At 55.5% G+C, this 17,666-nt stretch overlaps 2 protein-coding genes across 3 annotated transcripts in view; one reads left to right on the forward strand and one right to left on the reverse strand.

Annotated features, from left to right (window-relative positions):
- ZFYVE28 (zinc finger FYVE-type containing 28) overlaps positions 1–4,078 on the reverse strand; it is a gene marked incomplete at both ends in the record, with an annotated part of 113,486 nt that extends 109,408 nt beyond the window's left edge. For both annotated transcript variants that reach the window (XM_082610478.1, XM_082610477.1), the window contains one exon: positions 4,040–4,078. In XM_082610478.1, the coding sequence (XP_082466604.1) occupies positions 4,040–4,078 (39 nt within the window). The remainder of the gene's footprint in view (positions 1–4,039) is intronic.
- Positions 4,079–4,731: 653 nt separating this feature from the next.
- The window catches only part of CFAP99 (cilia and flagella associated protein 99), a 43,133-nt gene continuing 30,198 nt past the window's right edge, over positions 4,732–17,666 (forward strand). The window contains exons 1-2 of the mRNA XM_082609707.1: positions 4,732–4,857; positions 8,420–8,546. Coding sequence (XP_082465833.1) covers positions 8,436–8,546 — 111 coding nt within the window. The 5' untranslated portion in view covers positions 4,732–4,857; positions 8,420–8,435. The remainder of the gene's footprint in view (positions 4,858–8,419; positions 8,547–17,666) is intronic.

Genomic DNA, 17,666 nt, shown 5'->3' on the forward strand with positions numbered 1-17,666 from the left:
GGGTCCCTGTCATCCGTGTCATCCCCGCTCACCCTCGGCCACCGTTGGGGAGCCCTGTAAGGACAAGTGGCCTGCTCATCTTCTGTGTGTGCCGGGGGCCGTGCAGACACAAGCCCAGGCCTTTCCCCAGCCCTGGGGCCCGCTCCTTTAACACCTGAAGGGCTCCCAACTGCCACTGCACTTCCAGGGTGTGGCCCCCTCCACCTGGTGGTCAACCTGCAGAGTGCCAGCCACCAACGGGCAGCTCCATGCCCACTGCCCACGGCCGGGTGGACCAGGACTCTGGAAACAGGGAGGGGCCCTGGGTGTGGCTCTGGATGCCCAGCTGCTGACTGAGGCTGGGTTAAATCAACAGCCACGGTGGGAAGCTCCCCCACCCCCAGCCCACAGCAGGCAGAACTTAACTCTGCAAAGATCAAAGGGCTCTTCGTTCAAGAAGCGCACACACCCAGCAGGTTATTCGGCTTCTCTTTGAGAAGGAAGGCCATTTCATCCCTAATCTGAACCCAGAATACTGACAAAGTTTCCAGATAAACATTACTTGGTATAGCACTGTATTTACAAGGAATGCTTCCCCACAAAGAAGGGGGACAAGGAAAATTAATGACCCACATCCCAGAAGTGGTTTGGGGGTGCAGACAAGAGAGTTCTTCATGAGGTGCACACGAAGCGTGGTAATTACCATAGTAATTACCATAAGCGTGGTAATCGCCATCCATCTGGACAATGCCACCTACCCGCCGATCAATTCTTCCTCAAAGATGGAAAACACAAGTTCATCCTGTACCATTACTAACATGCTCTTTGATGGTGGCCAAGAAGACCTGGTGGGGTCCGGTCTGGGTCCTCCAACCCCCGCACCAGCATTTCACCCCTTGGCACAGTCAGCAGGGATCAACGAGAAAATTATAACCCAGCATGAAACACAAGTATTGAGACTTTTGTTCCAAATGAAGACCTCGGTATTCCAAAATGTTTCCCCTTCTGAACGTTAACTCTTTTTTGGAAAGCCGTTCCCTAAACAAAAGCAAAGACACTTAGAAATCCTGAACACTTTCCATGGAAAAAAATCATAATAGTGTTTAAAAGACTGCCTTAAAGAAAATAAATGGAAATATGAGAGTCTGCAAAGAACTACTGAACACATCAGGTTGGTTGGTTAGTTACTCAACTTCGGTAGTTGTTAATGATTCAGATATCAAAAATTCTAAGTGTCATATACGAATGTTTTAAAGCATTTCCAAATGCTTTTTAGAACTACAAGAACGATGAATATTTTTGGTTTCAGAATGTTTTCCACTGCACTGTAATGAACAAGAAGCTCAGTGTTCAGTTTTAAACCAAAGCAGGGATTAAATCAAGAATTCAGTTTGAATTGTATATCTATCTAAATACAACAGTGGAAAAAATCCTAACTACAGGCAACAATCTCTCTCAGACACATCCTCCCACAGCTAACATTTAACACTTCAACTCTTCTGGGAGGCCCGGAAACCTCCCAGAACTGACTCCTGTTCACTTGTGCCATAATGTGTTAAATTAGACAGGAAGGGGAAGCATAAAATTCAATTCATAACCTGAGGCCAAAATATGAGCTTTGATTTGAAAAATGAAAAGCTACTGGGGTGACCTAACCCACTCCAACCCTTCAAATAATTAAGACATTTAACCCCAAAGACAGATGTCCAACAAGGAACTACCACGCTCAGACTGACCGCAGGGCAAACACAAAGATCTCAGACGGAGATGTGTCTTGAGTCCAGGGGTCAGACAGCAGGCCAAGACACCACAGTGAAGGAAAGGAGAGGACCAGATGAAACGCTATCCCCTCCCTTCTCCTAAGGCGCACAGCTCTGGGCTGAGTCGCTGGGATTGGCTGACTCACCAGCTCTCCACCTTGCCCTGGTCAGCCTGGGGGCTGGCTTTGGAAGGGCAGCTGCCTGCTGAGAGGGAAAATTAGGAACATGACTCTCAATTCTGGGGCACAGTCTCATGGGTAATATCATTTTCCACTTTTAAAGACTTTTCCCTAAACTGAAACAGGCAGGGCCACTGAAATTATTCAGCTGTAGATGAAACAGAGATTCCACGTTGCTTTTCCGTCCCTTCCAACAACGTATTACAGTTAGGCAATCCTAGAAACAAGTCCTCTTCCACAGCCATGTCTGGAAAAAGGCATGTGGAGCCCTAGGACGCTCGGCAAATGTGTTTTCAGAGACACCAGAACGTTACTATGATACACTTCTCTGCTGGCCCTTGCCGTTGATCACTGAAAAACTGCTGCTGCTGCTAGCCCTCACAACGGCCTTCTGACAAGTCCCCTTGGCCTTTCCTTAACTGGTGACAGAAGTCACACAAACAAAAAGCCGCTCCTTGTACACACATTGCGTGCACAGGCTGCCGCCCTCCCCTGGCACCCTACCCAGCACCAGCAGGTAGGATCAGAGCCGCCTCAGGGGGACTGCAGCAAGGAGAGGGCTGGGCAGGAGGCTGCCAAGGGCAGGGAGGCCCCAAACCACAGGCAGCTCCGGGAAGCACCAGGGTCACACCAAAACACCACTAATAAGCAGCTGCTACAAAGACAGGGAGGTGCGCAGGGGGAGCAGGGCTGCGCAGCTGCACCAAGCAAGAAAGAACCAGTATCCCCTCTGGGCCAGGCCAAGGCCGAGCAAGGGGTGGTCCCAGTCACCCTAAGCCCTCGACCCAACACTGGGAGAACTCTCCGACCCCAAAGGCGATGAAGTACGAGCCCTTCCCGTCCCTGAACTCGCCCCAGGACCTCGGGTGCCCATCCTCCAACGGACCCGCTGCAGGAGAGCACAGATTTCAGAAACACCTCCCCCCACCCCCAGCCCACCCTGGGAGATCACCCACGGTGGGAGGGGGGAGCAGAAAAGCCAGACCCAGAGAAGTGATCAGCCCTGGGCGGGGGGCGGGGCGGGGGCAGTGTTCCTTGGGTCGCTCAGGCACACTGTGGATGTCCGAGGCGCCTAGACGTGACCACTGGCCCCACCCAGGCCAAGACTCCCCCCCCCAGCCAAGACCCTAGCGCCCCAGCCCTACCAAGGTGCCAGCCCCCAGGGTCCGACCCCCGGACGCCTAGGATGCTCCCAGGACTCTGCGCCCGGCTCCTGGGCACCGCCGCACCCAGACTTGGACTAGCTCTGGCCGCAGCGGACACAAGCCCTGGGCGGGCGGCAGGGACGCAGCGCCCGCAGTGCGACTGGCGCAGCTGCCGAGGAGCAGGGCGCGCTGCCCAGACCCCGACCCCACGGCCGGGGAGGGGCGCAGCGCCGGGAGGACCGCACCTCCGACCCCGCTGAGCCTGCGGCCCCGGGCGCGCTCACCCCGCCGCCGCCGGGCAGGGGACTGCCCTGCATTTGACAGCACGCGGGTGGGCACGGGAGAAAGATGGGCACGGGACAAGGATGGGGACGCGAACTGGGCCGAGGCGCGGATCGGTCCTGGTTCGGGAAGGCAGGGCCGGGACAGTGGGATGGGGACCCGCTCTGCACACAAGGAAGAAGGGGTCCGTCCGGGACCCGGGAGAGGGACATGGGGGCCCCCTCCAGAACCTGGGGTAAGTGGGGAGAGGGTCTGTTCCGGATTGCGGAGGGAGGTTAGGAGGTACATTCCGGGTCCAGGATAATGGGGGGGGGGCAGAAGAGGAATGGGAGAGTCATCCCTGGTGTAGGGAGGGAGGATGGAAAGGTTTTTCCGGGACCCAGGAGAAGTAGGAGGGGGTCTGCTCGGGTGACCACGAGGTGTGAGCAGGGCACCACGCAGGACCGCAATGAGAAGGGAGAGGGGCCCATCTGGCAGCGGGCAGGCGTGGGGAGGGAGTGCACCCCGGCCCGAGGGTAAGAGCAGGAGGGGCGGTTTGGGACCGGGCCCTGGGGGGGGGGAACCCGTGGAAGGGGGAGGGCGACGGTGTAAGCAAGTCGCAGAGTGGAGGATAGGGTGTCGGCGGCACCACGGAGAGGCCGGTCCCGGCCGGAAAAGGGGGTCTGCCTCGGCAGCGAGGGACGGGTCCGCTCACCTTGGGTTTGTACAGCCACTTTCGGAACCTGTTCATCATCGCCGCGCCGGCCCGGCCCGGCCCCGGCGGCCCTCACCTCCGCAGCGCTGCTCCTGGGCCCGGCTGCGGCGCGGGGCGGGCGGACGCGGGGCAGCGCCGGGCCGGGGTCCCGCGCGGACCCGGGGCGCCGGGCGGGCGGCGTCAGGTGCGCGGAGCAGGTGCGCCGCCGGGAGATGCTCGGAGAGCTGCGCGCGGTACTGACCCGCAGACCGCGGTGGGCAGGCGGACGCGCGGACTGACCAGACACGGGGGCGCCGGCTCCTCTGGGCTCACTGACACCAGGTGCCTTGGCCGGCCACCGCCGCCCGAGCCACACATGCGCCGACGCGCCGCGAGCCCCAGGCCAGCCGCAAGCCACCGAAGCTGCCCAATCCGGTCGCCGCGCCGCGCCGCGCCGCGCCCCGCCCGAGGCGCGCTCCCCCGCAGGCGACCCGGAGCGCCCGGAGGGGCCGAGAACTACAAGTCCCGACGGGCATTGCGGGGAAGGAGGGGCCCTGGATGCGGCCACCTTTCTGGGCTGCGGGCGCTGTGCATTCTGGGGGTTGTAGTCTTCCCGCGGACGGCTCCGGAGCGTACAGAGGTTGCTAGGTGACAACGCCCAAACTGCGCCCCAGCACCGCCCCTGCCCTGAGGGTTGCCGGGGTTCCGGAAGAGCAGAAGTGGAAGGGGAGATCCACTGCTATTCCCCAGTCCCCTCGCGCCTGCCAGCCCTGCAATTGCCGTGCGGCGGGCGGTGGCGAGAAGGGAGGTTCCGGAGCGCCCGCGGAGCCCACTGACAGGTACGGGGGGAAGGGAAGCAGGCGAGACCCGAAAGGGGCGAGGCGCGTCCCCTCAGCACCAGCACCACCCACGTGTAACTTCCCTAGATCTGCGGGCCAGTTCTCGTCTTTCTTGTTTCCCATCTTCTTGCTTTCGCTCACCACCTTTTTGGTCTTCTTCCCAGCTCCTTGACTAAAGTTAACGGTGCTTTTTTTTTTTTTTAATCGCCACAATAAACGATGCTTTTTAAAAAGATATTCTCCCGTATTCACTACTTCCCCTAGCCATGCCCTAATTTGGATCCATAAAAACAATCAACAAAATCTGAGAATCTAAGTGCTAAGCAGAAAGCTAAAAACAAGTGTGTGGTCTCACTTGAAACTTCCTCTGGTACCTGAAGGATCAGGCACAGAGAGGCTGCTGCGCTCTGGCTGGAGGAGGAGACTCTCCCCCAACCGCCTCGCGCTTTCCCCTGCCCCCACCCAGCACCACTTCGGGTACGTGCAGATTTAGGGTGCACAAGAGGGAGGTAACTCTCTCTTGATAGAGAATTTATGCTCTGCTGCTCATGTTATCACTGGCCCAGCGTCCAGGTGCGCAGATGGGCTGGACTCCCTGGCCCCTCTATGCCATTAGAGTCAGTGTGAGTCTAGGCACAGGCAGAGATTTCTGAGATTTCCCTGAGTGCTGGCAGTGCTCCGTGTTCGTTTTTGAGTACCTGATTGATCCTCCCCACTCCCCTCCAGCTACCACCCAGTCACTGCTCCCCTAAAGAGCAAAACCCCTCCGGAGTTGCGTCTTATCTCCAATTCATTTCCACCTTTTCTCTCTTGATACTGCTCCAATCAGATTTTCACCCAGCCCCTCCTCCCAGGCTCTTTATCTAAGTCATACTTGACCTCCATGTTGCTAAATCCAACTATGAGAGCTCAACCCCGCCTCTTCCAGGAACAAGTGTCCCAGCTGAGTACTCCCCTCCTGGACACAGTGTCCTTACTTGGCTGGAACACACCTCACTCTCTGCCTCTCCTCCTGTGGCTGCTCCTCCTCAGTCTCCTTGGCTGGCATCTCCTTGCTCCTCAACATCCTGACACTAGAGCCCCGGGACTCGGTCCTTGGAAGCCCCTCTATCCACCCTCTCCCTGGATGATTTCCTGCGGTCACATGGTTCAATAAACAACTATTTTCTCCTGACTTTCCCAAACCTGCATCTCCAGCCTGAACCTTGCCCTGGGACTCTAGACCCCTTTCCTTGTTCTTTGCCAGTTGGATGTCTACCAAATTCCCCCAAATAAAACGTGTCCACCTGCACTCCCAGTCATCCCCCATAAATCCTACTCTTCCCCCAGCCACTGTTTCCAGTCCGAGAACTTGGGTAGACACTCTGTGGGTGTGCCGTTGGCCTACTCCAAGTCTGGGACTGTTGCTGCTCAGAGCCTCCCTTCCTATGCTTCCCAGTTTGAAACTGTGCTCAGGATGAAGGCTGACCTCAGGGAAATGGGTGTATAGTTAGGATTAGATTCAGCTTTATGCAACGAAAAATTTCAACATCATAGTGACCCAAACAAGATAACTGGTGTGTCCATAAAATAGGTCCATGGGGAGGCAATCTTGGGAGATATGACACCCCCAAAAGTCATCAGGGATCTGGGCTCCTCTAGCTTGCTCTTCTGCAATCTTTGCATGTTTCCTCATGGTCCAGAATTGCTGCCTAAGTTCCTCCCATCACCTCCGGAGTCCAGGCAGCAGGATGGAAAAGAGAAGAAGTGTATGCTCCTCCCTTTCAAGGAGACTTTCCCGAAGTCTCAAACTCTTCCACTTCTTGGCATACCCAGATGTCAGGAAGGCTGTCCTCCGTGCTCTGGGGCCCTTGGCCTGCCACCTGCTGTCACCTTCCTGGAAAATCTCTGGCTTCCCAGTCCCAAGCCTGCCCCTTTCTGGGCTCCCTCCCCGGGCCGGGTGCAGGCCCCCCCCCATCCACAGAGCCATCATTCTTCCTGGTTGGAGATGAGTTCCCTGAACACTGGTGCCCAGAGTTACCACCGGGGAACCCGAGGCTACCCTGCACCCCTCCTGTCCCTTCCTACACGACCTGCTTCAGGGCGCTCAGGAACCCTGTCCATCAATTCTGGGATATTCCCTTGCATTATGTCTCTCCCATTTTTCTGGAACTCCTGTTAATTGGAATTCAGATCTTTTGGAGTGGTTCCCCGATTTTCTTGGTGCTTTTCTCCTACTTCCTACATCTTCATCTTTTTCTGCTCTCTGGGAGATTTCCTCAGCTTTATCTTCTGCCTCTTCTATTTATATCTTCAGTTCTGCTGTCATATTTTAATTTCCAAGAACTCTTTCTTTTCCTGCAGATGTTTCTTGGATACCGTGTTTTTCTCCATCTCTCAGAGGTGGTATAGTTGTTTGTTTCCAGGTTTTTCCTGCTGTGTATGTTGTCTGCTTTCTCCTACTTCCTTTTTTGCTGGTTTCTGTTTCCATGTTTGGTGTCAGAGGCTCTTTGCAGTGTCTGGTGGCATTTGGCCTTCATTCTCTTTCAAGTGATGGTGGGGGGGACTTACCCAGTGGACCGTGATTGTCAGGGATTGGCCATCTCATTGGTGACCCCCAGTGTCAGTGTATGTGGCTTTTGTTTTTTCACTCAGTCGCCATCCTGGAGTGCCTCAGTCTGGGTGCTGCCATCCAGAGCCATTCCAGCTTGTTGGGTGGAGAAGAGGTGCCCCTGCTGTCCCCAGGGCGCTAGCAGCCTGGCTTTGCCAATAGCTGGGGCCCAAGAAGCCAGTGGCATGGTGACCCAGGGAAGCTGCTCAATCAGCGTGGAACGAGGTGGGGATGAGAGAGGAGCTCCTGGGGGGCTTGGCCACCCTGCTCTGAGGACAATTTGGGGGTCACCTGTTAGAACCACTTCTTGGGGTCCCATTCCTACCCCAAGCGGCTTCTCCAGGGTCTGCCAAAGAAGGGCTCTGAGCAAGCCAGTCTCCTGGAGTTTGTCTGTTTCTGGAACGCTCAGGCCTGGCCATTGACTGGCTCTGCATCCCCTCTGGGTGCTGGTTACCTCATCTTTAAAATGGGGGTATTGAACGTGGTGACCCGAGGATTCTTCTTGCCCCACACTTTTGTGTTTAGGTCCCCCTCTCCCTCCGAGCAGGACCTGCTGAGTCATCTACCACCAAACCCAAGTTGGGCTGAGGGCCGCTCAGGCTGACTCACAAGGTGCCTCCACTCTCTGGCCTGGCCTCTCCCAGGGGTCATCCCCACCCGTGCACAGCTGGAGGGCTTGGGGGTACGTGGGGCAGCCAGGGAGCCTCCAGGGGCAGGGCAGAGAGGGTTGCCGGGGCTATGGGTGAGTGGGAGCCTGTGGGCGGGCTCCCCAAGGCCTGCAGGGACACAGTCCAGGAAGTGGGCCTGGGGTTACCCCTGCTGGGGTCCCCACTTCCCTCCAACACTCCTTGCCCCATGAGGTCCCAGGCTCCCTGGTGGATCTCCTGTCAGTTTGGTGAACATCCTTCACCACCTGCCGAGCTGACAGCCCAGGGTGCATGGAGGGCATGACCTGTCACGGTTTGTTTTTAGGGTCCCACCTGGGAAGATGGCATACTATGGAAAATGCATTGAAACTGTGATTAAGCTACTGGACCAATTTAAACCTGAGAAGGACAGTCCCGAGCAGTTCCTGGAGGCTGCGGCCACCTCCCTGCAGGTAGGGTCTGAGTGGTGGCTCAGGGCTCACAGGGAGGCCATAGCAGTGATACCTGTCAGGAGCTGTTTTGTTGTTTTTTTTTTTTTAAGTTATTTTACTCATTTATTTTTGGCTGCGTTGGGTTTTCGCTGCTGCGCGCGGGCTTTCTCTAGTTGCGGCGAGCGGGGGCTACTCTTTGTTGCAGTGTGTGGGCTTCTCATTGTGTGGCTTCTCTTGTTGCGGAGCACAGGCTCTAGGCACGCAGGCTTCAGTAGTCGTGGCTCGCGGGCTCTAGAGCGCAGGCTTAGTAGTTGTGGCGCACGGGCTTAGTTGCTCCGCAGCGTGTGGGATCTTCCTGGATCAGGGAACGAACTTGTGTCCCCTGCATTGGCAGGAGGATTCTTAATCACTGCACCACCCGGGAAGCCCTGTCAGGAGTTTTTTAGTCTCATTCCTGACAGCCGCTTTCCTTCCTTCACGAGGAGAGGCCCAAGGCGAGATTCCCAGCTAGCCAAAGGCTTACATCAGCTCTCACTCTGAATCTCGGGTGCCCTTCAGGGATGGGACCCCCTCTTTGCTTCAGGAGGCATTCCTAGCTCCCAGAATGTGCATCAGACTACTCTCGTGACAAGGGAACATGGGTGCCATAACTCGGGTTGCATCTGTGGGGTCGTCCCATCCTCAGCTGAAGGTGGACGGGAGTCAGCCTCGCAGGCACCTTGGCTCAGCACCCTCCACTGGGGGACATCTTCGTCCCCCAGGGCAGGGATGTGCGTGGGGCAGAGGGGCCACACCTGGAAGAGCTACTCGGCTCTTGTTCCCATGCCCCGAGGGTCCCTGTCCTACCACAGCCCACCCCACTTCAAGCATATGCAGAGAGACCCTGGGCTGAAGTCTCTGGGCCCAGGTCTGTCCTCGCTCTAGCACCTCGGAGGCCTCCCTGTGACTTGACCCCGCATCTGTCCGTCCATCAAGGACAGGTGCCAGGAGCAGGGGTACACGTTGCAGGGGTGCCTCCTTCAGGACTCCGGGCCATGGACTCCGTTGGAAGGGGCATCCAGAGGAGACTAGTCCACCCAGGGAAGCGCTCGGGGATTACCACTCGGCCTGCTGCCCCCATCCCCCTCGCCTGCGTCCCCTGGAAGGAGGAGCAAATGGGGTCTTATGGGATGTTCCCAGTGAATCACCAGCTGCAGCCTTCCCTTACTGTGCTTAACAAGGCCTGTGAGCTGCTTTGCTGGCCCTGGGATGTGACTGTGGCCAGGCCCCACCCCCATACACCTGCAGGGGTGTGGTCTCTGCTGTTCCGAAGACAGACCCACCTTCCCTTTCTCCGTCAGCCACCTTGTGGTGGAGCAGCTGGAAAACCTGGTTGGGAGGATGAGGGGTAGGGCCCCAGCAGTGCACGCAGAGCTGGGGAGTCTGGAAACCAAAGCCTCTCTCACAAGAGAAAGCTTGGGAGTGCTGCCCCAATCCCTGCTCCCCTGTGTCATTCAGCAAAGGATGTCTCTGCCAGCTGGAGCCTGGCAGTCAGCACGGACTGGGGCGTGGGCTGCACCTCCTCAAACTCTCCCCCGAGACCCTAAGCATTTTGGGGGAATGATGAAAACAGCCAAGACCAGGCCCATCCACAATCCTTCTCTTTCCCAGTCTGAGCTGGCCTTGCACAGCTCAGCACAGCCCCACCTGCAGGCCCGGCCCCTTTGGCTACTCCTTCTGTCTGTCCAGCCTCCCTCCCCTCAGTGCGTCTTTCCCATCACCCACAGCTGCTATGCATTCCCTCATCCTAAAAAAAAGACCTCTCTACTCCAATTCCCTGTGTCACCCACATTTCTCACCCTCCATTTCCAACGACACTCCTCGGTGTCCTGCTCTCTGTCCCCAACCCTGGCCCCCCAGGCCCTGCAGGGCATCCCTTACCACTCAGCAAAAAATTTTGGTCCTTATTTCTCCAGAATAATTACTGAAAGTGGGTTTGTTACAACAAATAGTTTGGGATGGGAATTCCCTGGTGGTCCAGTGGTTAGGACTCTGAGCTTCCACTGCAGGGGGCACAGGTTTGATTCCTGGCCAGGGAACTAAGATCCCACAAGCTGCGCGGCACAGCCAAAAAAAAAAAAAAAAAAAGTAGTTTGGGGATTTTTTCCCCACATCCGATGGATTATTAATAGTAAATGAGTCCTAGTTGTCACCGGTGAGCCATGGCATGATGACAGACATGTGCAAGGCCGTGGGGAGGGAGGCACCACACCAGCTTGGCCCCCAACCCAGCGGCGCCCTGAGTCTTCCATCTGGGCCGTCTGCGTCTTTGAGATGTGCCTATGCTGGACGGACAGAGAAGCAGCTTCTTTTACAGATGCACCTGTCTTTTACATCCTTTCAGAAAGCCATCCTAAGTCCAAGTGGAATGGTACACTGGAAACTGACACAGTTTGGACAACGTACCTTTACTTCCAGCTGTCAGAAAATTGGTGCAGTACACTGCTCTTGTTAGGCCAGGGCTCAAGACTGCCACCTGGCAGAGAATTACACAGCACATAGACCCACTGGCAGAGAGTCCGGGGAAGGGCAGGGCTGTGGATTCAGCTGGGTCCCCCAAAAAGAAATGTTGACGTCCTCACCCCGGTTACCTATGAATGTGACTTTATTTTGAGATACCATCTTTGCAGATATAATTAATAATCTCAAGATAGGGAAAAGTCCAAGGATTTGCAGATTGGGGGCAGGGTATGGTGACTCTCCCTCTCTAGACTGAAGCCTGGGAACCCCTCCCGTGACACACACACACACACACACACACACACACACACACAGCAGCCTCCCAGCCCTCTGACGGGGGTTCCCTCGGGCATGGTCCCGCTGGCATTTCTGCACAGAGAACATATGTCAGTGGGAGAAGATTTGGTCTAAGATCAGAAAGGGATCCATTTACGATTGAGAGAAATTTCTCCCTCAGAAGCACCGTGCACGAGGGGGGCTAAGGCGTGGAGAGCAGCCTCTCCAGATGCCAGTCTGCGGAGTGGTTGTAGAAACAGAAGTGGCCTGACGTCTGGGAACAGCACTGAAGACCCAGCTGGGGGCCTGGAGCTGGAGAAAGGATGGAGTGCAGGAGGGGGTGGCACCAGCGACAAGGCACTGCTGCCAGCCAGTGCCCGGCCCTCAGTGGGGAACAGGAAAGAGGAGGTGCTTCCCACCCTGCCTCTCCTGTCCCAGGCTTTGCCCACCCCCACTGGTTAATATCTCTTTGGAACAAGTGTCATTTCATTCGTGCACCACCTATAAGGGGGATGGAGCCTGGTGGGCGTCACTCCTCCGGGCTACCCAGCACCACTGCTCGGGCACCAGGACCACCAGGTTGGGTGTAGGAATGTCCAGAGAACTGCCTGGGCCTGCAGGACAGTGGTGGGGTGTGATAGGCACAGCAGGCAGCTTGGGGTACCCAGAAAGCCCATGAGGTCTGAGTAGCCCTCGCAGAAGGGTCTGGCTTTGAGAGAGATTCCCTGGGGGTGGGAGGAGGGGGGGAGAAGGAGATCCAGCCACTCAGCAAACAGTGGGCAAGAGGGCAGGTGAGCTCTGAGCAGGGGAACGAAAGGCTCAGCCCTGGGCTGGCAGGAGAGGTGCCCGGCAGCTGGTCAGTCAGACAGTCTGGGGGTGAGGCAGTGGGGGGGAAATGCCGGTTTGCCAGCCCGCGGGAAAGGGGTGGGGGGGAGGGTGGGCGGGGAAACCGGAATGGGCTTGTGCAAGAGGTTGGGGGAAAAGCAGGAGTGGGTGGAGCCTGGCAACACCAGCCCAGGTCCCTGCAGGAAGGCCCAGGGTGGCAGCGTGGCGGGGTGGCAGTGGCCAAGTCCCAGAAAGCCTTGTTTCACTTTCTAGTCCATAGTGTCAGAGAAAACCTGGGCTCAGGAAATATTTTTTATTTTAATAATTTTTTAAAATACTTGATACATTGACATCAAAGATCCAAAACCCAAAAGGTTCAAAATGATATCCAGCAGGGGTCTCACTCCCACACTGGCCCTCCCAGGAGACCAGTGACCTGTGGTTCCTTCCAGAGATGGTCCAGGCCTGTCTTGCATAGATAATAGATCTGGAAAAATTTTGTTTAAACTCTAAATTTTACGTTTAAAAGTTATATATAATTATATATGTATTTTAAAAATCTTTTTCAAAACGGTAGTGCATTGTAACACAGTCCTGCCTTTGCTTTTTTCACTTAACGAGATATCCTGGGGACTGTTCCACGTTCTTATCGTGAAGCCATAAGCATCCTTCTGTCTGGCTGTGCCAGAGCCATCGCAGCTGTCCCCCATGGACGGGATCATGGCTGTTTCCAGACCTTTACTGTTACAAATCGCCGTGGGACTGACTGGCCCACTTGTCCCGCTGCACCTGGCCAGATGTGCCCAGGGTCAAGTCCCAGAAAACACACGTGCGAGAGTATTGGCCCTCATGATTTCAAAAGATCTTTCCAGTTGACCCTCCACAGAGACCTCCACATTGACACTCTACCTGGCAAGTGGGGAGTGCTTGTTCCCCTATAGCTTGCTTATGTAGCGTGCTAGCAAATGTTATCTTTGCCAACCAAATAGGTGGCAAAAGGCAGTTGGTGTAGTTATAATCAGCATTTTTCCTGTTTTTTATATATATATATATATATATATATTTTAAAGACAAAACCCATACTTTTATTACAGTTTATTTATTTATTTTATTTATTTATTTATTTTTGGCTGCGTTGGGTCTTCATTGCTGCGTGCAAGTTTTCTCTAGTTGGGGCAAGCGGGGGCTACTCTTTGTTGCGGTGCACGGGCTTCTCATTGCAGTGGCTTCTCTTGTTGCGGAGCACGGGCTCTAGGCGCGTGGGCTTCAGTAGCTGTGGTTCGCGGGCTTCAGTAGTTGTGACTTGCGGGCTCTAGAGCACAGGCTCAGTAGTTGTGGCGCATGGGCTTAGCTGCTCCGCGGCATGTGGGATCTTCCCGGACCAGGGCTCAAACCCGTGTCACCTGCATTGGCAGGCGATTCTTAACCACTGCGCCACGAGGGTAGTCCCTCTCCTGTTATATTTTCATGAGTATTTCTTTTTCTGAACTATCGCTTGGACCTGTGTCTGTTAGGAAACAGTGTTTGGCTATAACAACACCAGGAAAGCAGTGGCTTAAAGAAATTAGAGGTATCTTTGCTCACATAAGAAGCAGTCTGCACATAGGCAGTCCAGGATGGGTTCAGCAGCTCTGTGGTGCCATTAGGAACTCATTCTCCTTCCTGTCTGCTTATCCATCCTTAGAATGTACCCTTTGCCTTGTAGTCACAAAATGGCTGCCCTACTCCAGCATTGCATCCATATCCCAGAGAGAAGAGGAGAAAGGCAAACAGTATAAGGCAGGCACCAGCTGAATCTCCCTAACTTTCAAGGAGCTTTCTTGGAGGCCACACCTAGCAATTTGCCATCAGATCTCATTGACTGGAACCATGTGCCACATCAGCTAGGGTCCTGGAAAAGTTTTAGCTGGGCACACTGCCTCTCCCAACAAGACAGCTTTCTCCTGTTAGGCAGGAAGAAAGGGAGAGGGGCTTGTGTGGGCATCCGGCAGCCTCAATTTCCTCTGCCTACTTTTCTGACTTCGGTCTTTGCATCACTGATTAGCAGGAGGCCCTGTGTATTGGTGATATGAATTTCAAACCCTGGGTTGCAGTAAAAGCGGCGTCCTGGCCCCGGCCCCTGATCTAGCTCTGTCCTTTCCCTGTGGCTCCAGCAGACAAGCTGGGCCTGTAAACTCTGAGGATCTCTTGTAGGAGGCACTACAGGTTGTGAAGAGCCGGCAGGCTGTGGGACTCTGCTTTCCCTGCCCACAGCCCAGCCCCTCCCCAGGACTGCCCATGAGACCCTTGTCGGAGCACTTGCCGCTCTCCCTGGAACCTGCCCTGGTCCCCAGACTCAGGAGCGCTGAACTTGACCAAGGCCCAAGAGTGTATCAGGAACTCAGATGCCCTTGGGTGGTAGCCCTCTGGCCTCAGTGACTAAGGCTGGCCCAGGATTCGGGGCCGGCTCCGTACTGGGGCCTTCTCAGTGGGGTCCAGGCCTCACCCTGCCTTCTGTGCTAGCCTGGCCAGGAGGACCTGGTCTAGGGCTCAGTGCCTTCTGACCTGCGTGTCACCTCTGGGCCTCAGTCTCCTCTCTGTGACCTGCTGGCCTGACCTTCCCGGTGGAGAAGACCTGGCCTGTGGGCCAGAGTGTCAGGTCCTGCCTGGCTCCTCACCTTCCCAGACCCCTGGGCCAATGCAGACCTGCCTGACCCCCTCACCGTGGGCAGGTGGCATCCTGTAGCCGCAGGCTCAAGGCTCTGGCCTTATTAAAAATACACATTCACACCCCCAAACACAGACGTTCAAGTGAACGAGAAGTGGAGCTGCTGTTGTCTGAGCCTGGGAGGCCGGGGAGGCTGTAGGCAGGCATCCCACAATGTCATGCAGCCTCAGCACGGGCAGCGCTGACTCAGGGCATCCTCCGTGCCAGCCCTGCTGACGCACTGCTTTCCGAGCTGCCTGTTCCGTGCCCCCCTGGCTTCCTTTGACCAGTGCAGTAAGTTAAAAGCGGGGACTGGGGCCCAGCTGGGGCTCGTGCCCTCTGGTGTGGGCACAGCCCAGGGGTTAGAGGAGCCTGAGAGGGAAAATGAGGCAGGATCCTGGTTGCTGAGACCAGAGCTGACCCCGAGGCAAGAGCCCCCCACCTCCCCCTCCTAGTTGTGCTCCGTGGGGAGGAGCCTCCACTCTGTGCCCGACCTGCACTGGGACATCACGGGCTCCCCACGGCCTCCCACGGAGGCAGGGTGCTCCACTCCCTCCCTTAGAGCGCCCAGATGACATTCCAGCAGGGGAGGGGCAATAAACCTGGTGTGCGCTGCCAGCTGAGGGAGCCAGGCTGTGTCTGACCCTGAGGGTTGGTTAGGGATGCCTCCCAGGTCAGGTGACATCTGAGCAAAGACCTGATGGGAGTTGGGGAGCAAGTGTGCAGGGAAGAGCACTGCAGGCAGAGGGAACAGCCAGTGCGGAGGCCCTGAGGAGACATCCCGCGTGTTGGAGAAAAAGAGGGCAGCCAGTGTGGCTGGAGTGGAGCCAGGATGGGGCGGAGGTGGGGGGGTGGGGGGACTCAGAGGGAGCTGGGCCTTGCTGGCCCTTTTAAGGACACTTTCTGGAGGGTTCTCAGGAAGGACAGACACAGTCTGACTTTCATTTTACAAAGAATTGCTTTGTGGCTGGCGGGTTGAAAATACACTGAGGAGGAGAAGTGGGAGAGCAGCTGGGACCCCATAGCCGGAGCTGATGCATGGGATGGTGGGGTGGGTATCAAGGGCTTGGTCTGAACGGTGGAGCAAGGCATTGTGTTTACAGAGCCTGGAAGGCGGGGGAGGGCAGGTCTGAGCAAAGCCCATGGGGTCAGACACCCAAGCAGGGAGGTGGAACAGGAGCAGAGAGCACTTCCCGAAGTCCAGGGAGAGCCGGCCGAAGTCCAGGGAGAGCCGGCCGGGCTGGCGCACATTTGAAATCAGCACGTGTCAGCCTTGACAGCCGGTGAGTTCACCCAGGGGACAAGTACAGATAATGGAGAAGAGAGAGAGGAGCCCAGGAGCGGAGGTCAGAGGTCGGAGGTCAGGTCATAGGAGGACGTCATTACCCTGGATCAGATGGGGTCTCCGCAGGAGCCCAGAAGCCACTCGGGGCACTGGAAGGGCGGCTGAGTCAATGTCGGGGCCCGGCCCCTGCCAAGGGAGGAGGGGAAAGTCACCCCGCTCGCCTCCCATCTCTCCTGCAAGTACGTCTCACCAGCAGAACCCAGCTGTGCCCAGAACCCCCCCCAGAAGCGGCTGGAGAAGGCGGCTCTCAGACCTTCAGCCCCTGAGGTGTGGAGACCGGGAGGGAGTGAGAATGATGCCGTCTGCCCACCGGCATCCAGCCACCCAGCTCACACGCGTGGGGTCCGGAGCTCCCTGAGGTCCTGGGCTCGTCCAAGACCCCTCAGGTGATCTCATTACTCTGTTGTTTTCTTAGCGTAAAGACAAGGGAAGAAATCACAGAGGAAAAGGTAGATTTGACCTCAAAACAAAGTAAAAACGGGACTTCCCTGGTGGTCCAGTGGTTAAGACTCTGTGCTCCCAATACAGAGGGCACAGGTTTGACCCCTGGTTGGGGAACTAAAATCCCACATGCCACATGGCGCAGCCCAAAAGAAAGAAAACAAAGTAAAAACCTCTACGCTCTACATGCTAAAAAATGTTTTATGCAAAGTTAAAAGGAAAATTACAAGCTTATGACAAATAACTATCACACTAATGACCATGTTAATTCCCTCAATATGCAAAGAGCTCCTAAAAATATTATCCAGGGCTTCCCTGGTGGCGCAGTGGTTGAGAGTCTGCCTGCTGATGCAGGGGACACGGGTTCGTGCCCCGGTCCGGGAAGATCCCACATACTGCGGAGCAGCTGAGCCCGTGAGCCATGGCCGCTGAGCCTGCGCGTCCGGAGCCTGTGCTCCGCAACGGGAGAGGCCACAGCAGTGAGAGGCCCGCGTACCACAAAAAAAAAAAAAAAAAAAGTATCCAAATAAAAAAGGTTAGCCAAGGATATAAATTGATAATTCACAGAAGAGAAATACAAATAAATGTCCAGTAAATGTATGAAAATTTCATTGATAATAAAAAATTCAAAATAAAGCAAGGGAATGCCAAAATTTATCTAATAGGTTGTCCCAAAAAATTTGGGGGGAGGAGGGGAATGGTACTGCTAGCGAGAGTTTATTTTGATGTGTTTTACATCTGTTGGGATCCTGGTCTACATTTTCAGTTTTACACGGTATTAAGTATTTTGTCATCTTACTATAAGTTTTCCAGAAACATCATTGTAATGGCTGCGTCCTACTCACCCACAACATGGAGAGATCGTATCTGATTCCCTGTGTTGACATTTAGGCTGTTAATAGTTTCAACCACTGCATGTACCGTTGCCCTGAGCTGCTTGTACATGGATATTTTCTGCTTTTTGTCTGGTTTCCTTCGATTCCCAGAAGTGTGGTTACTGGATTAAAGTGTATGGAAAATACAAGGCTCTTAAAACATATTTCCAGATTGCTTTCCGGAAAGACTCACC

Source organism: Mesoplodon mirus (assembly GCF_964341445.2).
Source record: "Mesoplodon mirus genome assembly, chromosome: 2".
In the NCBI taxonomy this organism is placed as follows: Eukaryota; Metazoa; Chordata; class Mammalia; order Artiodactyla; family Ziphiidae; genus Mesoplodon; species Mesoplodon mirus.